This window comes from Schistosoma mansoni, chromosome 4, assembly GCF_000237925.1.
Source record: "Schistosoma mansoni strain Puerto Rico chromosome 4, complete genome".
In the NCBI taxonomy this organism is placed as follows: domain Eukaryota; kingdom Metazoa; phylum Platyhelminthes; class Trematoda; order Strigeidida; family Schistosomatidae; genus Schistosoma; species Schistosoma mansoni.
In genome coordinates, this window is record NC_031498.1 from 6,363,382 (window position 1) to 6,372,689 (window position 9,308).

At 39.6% G+C, this 9,308-nt stretch overlaps 1 protein-coding gene across 1 annotated transcript; it reads right to left on the reverse strand.

Moving 5' to 3' along the window:
* Positions 1-4,588: 4,588 nt before the first annotated feature.
* Positions 4,589-7,037, reverse strand: Smp_027430 (putative ef hand domain family, member A2; the record flags this gene model as incomplete). The annotated part of the gene is made up of 9 exons (XM_018796650.1): positions 4,589-4,806; positions 5,804-5,912; positions 5,950-6,127; positions 6,161-6,255; positions 6,293-6,358; positions 6,400-6,482; positions 6,518-6,670; positions 6,710-6,842; positions 6,882-7,037. The coding sequence occupies 9 exons, from the start codon at positions 7,035-7,037 to the stop codon at positions 4,589-4,591; spliced, it is 1,191 nt and encodes a 396-aa protein (XP_018651771.1).
* Positions 7,038-9,308: the final 2,271 nt, after the last annotated feature.

Consider the following 9,308-nt stretch of genomic DNA (forward strand, 5'->3'; position numbering starts at 1 on the left):
TACTATTGTGGGACGTCTGAATTTGTGTCTATGTTCTAGGACCTGACGTAGGGTGAATATCTGGTCTATGCAACCACGTCCAGGTCGAAAACCAGCTTGGTTTTCTCTAGTCTGCTCTTCACGAGCTTTGGTTAGGCGACCTAGTATTATTGAAGCTAATATTTTAGACACTATATTAGTCAAACTGATCCCTCTGTGATTGTCACAAGAGGACTTTTGTCCTTTCTTATAAACTGGCACAATCAGTGATTGGGACCAGTCAGATGGAATTACGTCCAGTTCCCAGATTCTACCTAAGACTTCAGTCAATCTCACTGCTAGTACTGGACCACCATCCTTAAAAATCTCAGGGGTAAACCTGTCAGGGCCTGCTGCTCTCCCTCGCTTCAGATTTCCTATAGCTTTTTCAACCTCACAGAGGGTTGGAGGACTTACATCAATTTGCCATTCAGGACGACTGGGGATCGTGGGTAATTGAAGTGTGGCTGAAGGCCAGTTGAACTGATCCCTAAAGTGTTCTGCCCATCGATCCAACCTCCTGGATTGAGAATGAATTATATGCCCATCTTTATCTGAGATGGTTTCACTGATATTCGGGTTCCTAATACCGGTTTCTTTAACGAGTCTGAATAGCTGCCTACTGTTACCTATTGCCGCTGCCTTTTCCATCTCTCTTGCTTTCGCTACCCACCACTGTTCACGATCATTACGTAGACTTCTTATAAGCCTGCGCTTAAGTTGACTCCGCTCTTCGTTATGCTCAGAGCCAGGTGGGATGAGTTTACGAGCATCTATCAGTGCGGTAGATGCTGCCGAGATCCATTGTTTCTCCCTAACGTTATGGTTTACCTTATTAGCGGATATCACTGCTGATTCCACAGCTTTTCGGATGTCATTCCACGCTGCCTCGGGGTGGACACAACTTACATGGCTGCCTAACTGTTTTTCTAGTTGTTCCTGAAATATATTCTTAGCTTGCCTACCATTAAGTAGAACCCTTAGAGGCTTCCCTGCAGTGTCTTTCCTACGTCCAGTAAGACGCAGACAAATACGTGCTCGCACTAGAGCATGATCTGAATCTAAGCATGTGCCCCAGAATGAGCGACAGTCTTCTATCGAGCCCCTCCATCGGTGGCTGATAGCGATGTGATCTAATTGGGTCCAACGTTGGGACGAATTCGGGGGTCGCCAGGTCAAAAGATGTTTTTCCTTATGCTTAAAGTTAGTATTTGCAAGAAATAGGCGGTTATCTGAGCATAGCTGCAACAGACGGTCGCCATTATCTGTTCTTTTCGCCATGACACCATAAGATCCACCCAGGTGTCCTTCCCTTTCACTTAGTTTACCTACTTGAGCATTAAAGTCACCTGCTACTATTACTACATCAGAACGCCTAGCTTCTCGGAGAAGGTCAGAAAGTTTCCTGTAGAACTCATCTTTTATATCGTCTGAGCTGCAGTCAGTGGGAGAGTAGGCAGAGACGACGAAGAGGCAACGACGAATTTCCCTATCTTTCCGAGTCCTTACTGATCCGTTTAGTCGAACAGCGCATAGACGACTGTCTACTGGGATCCAGTCTAAAAGAGCTAGTTCTGCCCTAGGACTTAATGCTATACCTACTCCAGCGAGGCCACGGGAAGCAGCGTCAGGGCTTCCAGATACACGGAGCGTGTATCGAGATGAAACTTTATTTTGATTAGGTGCGGTCAAATGAATGACACTACTCGGATCTTGTATGCGCGTTTCGGAGACGCAGCACACATCGATGGTGTAAGATTCTAGAGTTCTAGCTAAGGAAGCCTGTTGTCCTATTTGGCACAATGTTCGGACATTAAAAGTTCCTATATGTAGTTTAGAGCGTGGTTTCAAGAGACCAGGAATAACGTTCTGTGTACTCGAATCGTTTGCCCTAGCGGTGCGACGCGATAAAAGGACGTGGGAAGGGTTAGTCGAGGAGATAACAGAGTTATTAGGTGTAGGAAGGATTTGAAAGCGACCAACTTGGTCTTGTGTGCAGTTAAGGGTATGAGGGCTAGTATCACTTCCCGGCTGCCCACACCGTGGAAGGGTATTTCTTGAGGGACCTGAAAAAGAAGTTGGATTAGTGTTGGTCTTAACGACCTGGGAGCGTGACCGCAGTGCCCAAGGGACATCTGCTTGAGGCCGGTCACGCACGGCCTTTTTGTGGGGGATTTTTGACGTGTTAGCTCCGTTCTTCAAAAGTCCTTACCGCCGGAGACGGAAATCCGTGGGATAAGGCGAGGTGTGCATTTTTAGGGTCGACCTTTTCTAACCCCACCCCTCCTTGTGGGAAGGCAGCATCGCTGTCATGCTGGTTGTCTGAAGGAAACACCTTACTGCTTTCACACCTCTGTACAGTCAGCAGTACGACTTCGCCTTCGGACCTTGGGATTGCTGCTTTTAGTCTCACCGCTCTTCAACCGACCTGTCTGGCATGGTAGGACCTTGAGGAACGATTGTTCCAGCCAGCATAGCTCGATTGGATCATCACGATAGGCAAGCCCGACCACCACGTCAAGGTAGCAGCAACGGTCGGGACAGAGCAATATACTCATCCCTTAATTGATAGATGGATATCTCGTCTTCGCCATAGGTGATGTAAGTTGGCAAAAGCTAAACGAGCTTTTTGAATTCGTGAAGAGATTTCGTCAGACACCAACTCATTAGGGCTGATCAGACTTCCAAGATAAGTGAAGTTGTCGACGCGTTCGACTACTTCACTCCATATCCTTAGTTCAGGTGTTGACGTAGGCCAATCATGGAGTAACAATTTGCATTTAGAGGGGGCGAAACGCATCCCAAATATCCTGGCATTGTTACTCAGTGTCGACAGAAGATTCTGCATTTTATCAGTGCCCTCACCAAACAGGACCATATTATCCGCGTATTCTAAGTCGATAAGTGGACCCCCTGGTAGGAGATTAATCCCCGGAAGTTCATTCGACGAGAAAGTTATTTCCAGCAGTAGGTCTATGATGAAATTGAACAGAAATGGAGATAGTGGACAGCCTTGACGGACACCACTTGAGGTTGTAAAATCATATGACAGTTCGCCATAAGCTCTCACTCGACTGGTAGTGTTCGAGTAAAGAGTCTTCACAAGGTTTATGTACTTCTGAGGTACACCTCTCAATGACAGACACTGCCACAGAACCTCTCGGTCTACAGAGTCAAATGCTGCTTTTAAGTCAAGAAAAACTATCATTGTTGAATGCCGATAAGAATGCCTGTGTTCTAAATCTGAAGAATGGTAAATTCGTGGTCGATACAGTCACGACCAGGTCTGAAGTCGGCCTGATTTCCTCGTGTTTGCAGTTCACGAGTCTTAGTTAGGCGCACGATAATTATTGTGGCTAGTATTTTAGATACTATGTTAGTTAGACTAATCCCTCTATAGTTACTACAGGATGATTTTGACCCCTTCTTATATATTGGGACAATAAGTGATTGTGACCAATCAGATGGGAAATCGTCCAACTCCCAAATGTTTTTCATACTTGCTTTAACTTATTAACCATTCCATCAAACAAAATTAACATCAAAAGATGACCCAAGAGAAGCTCTCTAGCACCTTATTAGCACGGAATATGGTCTATATGTCATCAATATTGCATAGAAATCTTTATTTAAGTATGTAGCTGTTAGATAATAAAGTGTGAAACGGCAATTTCTTTCAATTTCCTTCCTGACTACAATTAAATCTGCAGCAATTAAAGTGTAAAGCTAAATCACATAATATTATATTTGGTAGTTTAAAAAATGAAACGAAACATATTTTTTCGTTTATGAAATCGCGGTCATCAGATTAAGTGTTTTAACTTTCGTCCACAAGTTCAGTGAATGTTGTTAGTGAATTGATGAGGATTTAGTATTTCTTCCATTTAATAAACCAAGTGAAAACCACCTAATTCTAACATCCACCACCATTTAGAAACCATAACCATTTCTCATTCCAAACCGATTACCAGTTAAAAATACTCAACAGCACGGCCTTTATCAAGAACAAAGCATTAATCTCAGGTTGTTAGGACAAATGGGGGCCACACAGTTCGTGTATATTTTCTTTGATCCAGTACAATGTAGAGTTTTTTCCACGTTACTATTAAATTATGCAAACTTAAATTTTTGTAATAAATTAAACTGTTTTATTAACTAATGTATGAAGTTTTTACTCTAGTTGCATTACTCAAACGTTGATAGTGACACTTACGGAAATCTAAACATTTCTAATTGTGTGACATAATAATAACTGCACGACAAAATGTAGTTGCTTTTTATGCATTTAATAACCACGTAATTTCCTTTTCGAGCATACATTGCTCATTTAACATACTGTAAAACAAATAAGCTTCAGCAAACGATTCCAATATTATTTTCTGTGTTTAGTCAACCTTTCTTATAAAACAAATGAGAAGCTAAAATATATGTAACCCACAAAGTTTTGTCTCCGAGATACAAAACACTAAGTAAACAGAGTAATACTTCCTTATCTACTGACAAGTAGCGAATTAAAAGGACTTGAAAACTTTGACAACCATAATATTATGTTAACATGAATCAAATGCCTTCAGAAGGCTAATAAGTTAAGCATCAGATGCAAAGCTAACGACCAATTCAGATAACCTACCGATAGTCCTCCAGAATGTCGTTCTCGCATGATGTGAATGAATTCATTATAACTAAGACAATTATCTCCATCACGATCAAATAAGGCAAACAAGACTGTTAAAACATCAGAGCTTAATTCATTACCGATGCATGCTTTAACAGCTCGCTTAAATTCAGCTAGAAAAGTTTGAAAAATTAAACGTGCGTAGAAATGATTAAGAGATCAAGAAATCAACCAAAAAACATTTACTATAACTTTAGATGTTGTGAACATCGAATAATGTTGGGTTAAACCACTTGAAGTATTAGCCAAGCCGTCTAGTATAATCCAGCTCTAATCATATTGCTTACATACATCATTTGTCACAACTAGATACATTTAAGAAGCAAGCCTAATTGAAGTTTCATCCACGATATAAGAGTCGATTAATTTGGGGCTACATAGTTTATATCAACTGAAATTTGTTCTTTCCTCATCAACCATCGAAGATAGACCTGTTGGAGGGCAGTAGGACTAAAAGTTCCAGGTCACTGCTTTGAAGCAAGTGTAAACTCTCAAATACACCCGAGTTCTAATGAAAACGTGGTTTTTCTAACAAACAAACAGCACTAAAAGAGGTGCTAAAAGAGACAATGAAAGGAATCGAAACAGCTCAAGATCAGATATGGTATAACTACTAGCCCCATGAAACTCTAATGCCGGCAGTCATGTTCGATGACGTGTAGAACTAACCGATTAAAAAGGACTTTGAATGACCAGCCGCGGGTGTTTAGAACTTGATCGAAAGTTGACAATAAGACCAATGAATTTGGTACATCCGTTCCTTTGTTTATACTAACACGTGAATGATACCATATTCTAATTTGCATCTTAACGAAAAAAATGATAATTAGACTGATAAGTATCCTGAGATTCTTAGTAAGCTCACTGCTAAATATTGAATTTCTAAGATAATAATACGGATTATTATTCTAGTTTAAGTGGACAACTCATTATCCAGATATTTTATTGAAATATTATAAGACACTTTAAGGTACTTAAGGACAAATTTTTATGCTAAACTTATATTAACTTTCTGGAACATCGCCAAGAATAGGTTTCCCGACAACCTGCTATTTTTTAAACTTTATTTACAGAAAAAGCAATGACATCACAAAAGTTTGGCGGACATACGTAGTGATATAGGCTGCCCTGCAATAGTGTACATTTTTACTGCCAGTGCGAAATCATCCAGACAGTTTAAAAACATGAAAAATTTCAGAAATTCGTTGAAGGTTATTGCCTGCAATATGGTTATAAGTAAGATAAACTGAACGAACTATATTCGGTGGAACAGCTTTTTCAAGCCGATTTATGAATGCATCATACTCAGAAGCAGATACCGTGGTATAACGAAGAATAATACGAGCGAAGTCGACTGGTGTAATTGCAGATGAGCCTGAAGAAAACTCCTGAAATTCAACCTCTAATGCTTCCGTTTGAACATTACACATGAATCTGCTGAAGTAAAAGTTTACTTTATAATTTTACCTTTTAAATTCCTCAAAGCTCAAGTTATTAGTCTTATTATAGCCAAATAGGTGAGCCATTAGAGTTGTATTATAAGCTTGGTCTGCCGGAAGCAACTACATTTTGAGGTCATCAAACGAGCTCTTAGCTTACAAGGTCACATGCTCCTCTATCGGTATCAGGCATATCATCGGTACTCTCTGCGATTATATGATTCAACTGAAATCATGATAAGTATATATTTGAACATCATCACTAACGATCATGAATTCCCTAGCGTCAACAGATCCGCTTAAATCCCTATCAAGCATCTTGAATGCTATTTCGAAACCTGAAGGAGTTTCTGAAAACATGAATATCATCAAAAAGTGTTTATACTTGTTAATATGTGGAGCAGAAACAAATATTCCGAAAATGTTATTATCCCATCGTTTTGAAGGTTTCTAAAAAACCGAGACCCGTATTTCTTCTTAGATGCCTTAGTCATTATCTTCTCAATAAATTGCGGTTCATTTGTAATCATCATTTTGACTGGTTATACCTCATAGTGCAGGCTAAACAACGATTTACCCTGCTTTTGATCACCAACCAAAGAACGTAGGAAATCTGAAGGGGTCATCAGCAAAACGCCGTTAAGTTGCAGGGAGGCGAAGGCACGAAACTTTTCCTCAAGCGATAGATGCTTAGTATCAGCCTTTTCATTCTGATTAGAAAAATTTATCTAGTAGTAGTTCGCTCAAACCTTCATTTTCACATGTTCATAACCATTGACATTAAGGTAAAATACTCCAGACAAAACAGATCCACATGCAGTTGCTATTATTACACCTCCCGTTTTCGTTCTAATGAAGGTGCCTACAAGTTCACCGATCTTACGGCAATAACAATGCCACAACATGCGCAGAAGTATCAAAACACTTCGTAATTGTTACGAACAAGAAACTATCCACTTAAACTGTTTACTTTATTAAAACACCAGTAAATCTGACACTTTCAATTACTAAATTTTCCTGTGAAGTTGTGAGTCACCAGGGTTTTTCTCATGTTTTTCAAGTTCGTCTTAGTATATATGAGCCGAGGACCATATAATAATTTTTATTCAATCCTTTTCCTGATAAATAAAGCCGCCTATATTTATAACTATAACGATTGTTGCTCCAACTACTCTATATACATCGTGTAGTTCTAGACAGTGCCAAAACTTCAAATCACTCCATTCTCAACCAAATACAGAATTTTTATTTGTGTTGCAAGGGATCTCCGTTTGTCCACATTCCAATGAAAAGAACAACCTCTGAAATTAGGTGACTCAACTGTTGTCACTATAAAAGGCGAAACGCTGGCAATTATAACACCCATAAAAGGCATTAACTGTGTAGGCAAAGGCTTTGTATGTCTCTTTCTAAAAAATTAATTAACTCAAGAGTCTGTAGCGGTAAATAAATCCTTAAGATCAATAGCTCAGTATGTCTTCGACTTTTGGTGCTGACTGCATTATTTTTAGTGAACTCACCTAGCTGAAGTCACTCGGTCACGCATCTGCATCAGATTACGAGTGCAACACATCTTCTACAACCTCTAGTGGGCTTAGATTAATCACTTCCCGATACATTGATAGCCAATCAAATATTTTTTAAAACTTCTTCGCTTCTGACTTTTGACTAGACTGGGTTGAAAATTTTGATTACAAAAGGTGTTGCTGGTTAAGGTGTTGTCACACTCTGAATACTTGTGATACCTTGAAGTCCTTCCAGTCCTCTTCCGATTGGGATAACAGACCAAACCTGTTAAATATTTTGGATCCCGACTTATCAATAATTCCTCCAGGACACGAAATCAGCCAAAAGCGTTGTCCACCATGACCCAGTAACTTACCTTATTTCAGACCGTTAAGCAGTTACGAAACACCATACTTCGTGACGAATACTGATTCGGTCATCTGTATTTCAAATTCACGGTTGTGTTGCATGTTCATATTGTTGTCTCTAGTTTGAAGTTATCCAAGTTATTCTCACAAGCCCCGAGCTTTGAATTAGATAAATATATACTAATATTTTAACTGGACAATCATAAAACGCAAACTATTCTTTTCCACAATGTGAGTAAATAATTATTTTGCGCCCTTCAGGCTGCAATCTTTAGCCAATAGGTAACATACATTACTAGGCCTTTTAGAGTCATTCCAAAATCACTTATGATTTCAGACTGATTTAGACTCCGTGCTCCGTGGTCAGTTGTAAAGAGTTTATTTTAAAACTTCCACATCCCTTACTAGCCCAAAGCCAACTCCTGTATAATCACTGTTATAATGTCTCCCTATATGTTCTCGGTTATTTATTAGATAAGTAAACTTAATATCCCCAATCTTCAAACAATCCCTAATGATCAGTGATACTAGTATTAGATGCCTGATTAGTCTGCTTTGAACAACGGAAGTGTTTCTGAAGTAAAATTTAAAGCAGTTACCTTCAGCATTGAAAGGACTCAAAAGAACACTTAGTTTTTTTTCATAAAAAACTGGCAAAGGTCCCATTACAGCAGTTCATATTGGAAACCCCTAAACCTCTAAAACGTTGTCATAAATGCTTGCATTCTGTCACAACTGGATTCCCTATTAAGCATGATGAAGTAATGGATAATCAAAGTGACCTTCTAGAGTGAAGAGTCATGCGTGCATCAAAATTGGTGTTTTGAAGATGCAACTGAAATGTATTCAATGACAGTACTGCTATTCCTTGAATTTACTCTCCCTCTTTCGTAGACATCGAATGGAGGTGTTGCATTTTCGGTAAAGAACTCCTAGCTATATTGCGCTGTTCGGCACTTTCGACACTCAGTTAAGGGCCGGGAATATACTCTTTTCAACGATCACAAACCACATACCTCCTTTTTAAGCTCATATTCAGACAAGTACCAGCATCGAGAGTCTCGACAACTGGACTACATTTCGCAGTTTACTTCAGATATACAACACATTTCTGGGGCAAATAATGTAGTCGCAGACTCTTCGTCTAGTACAACTTCCTTGAACAGTCCTCAAGGAATCGACCTTTTTAAACCCGCCGGACTTCAAAAAGAAGACACTGATCTTCAGCACAAGTTGTTTTCAACAACCCTGAAACCGAGTGTTAAACAGATGGAAACAGGTAAGGAAACCTTACCAAGCGAC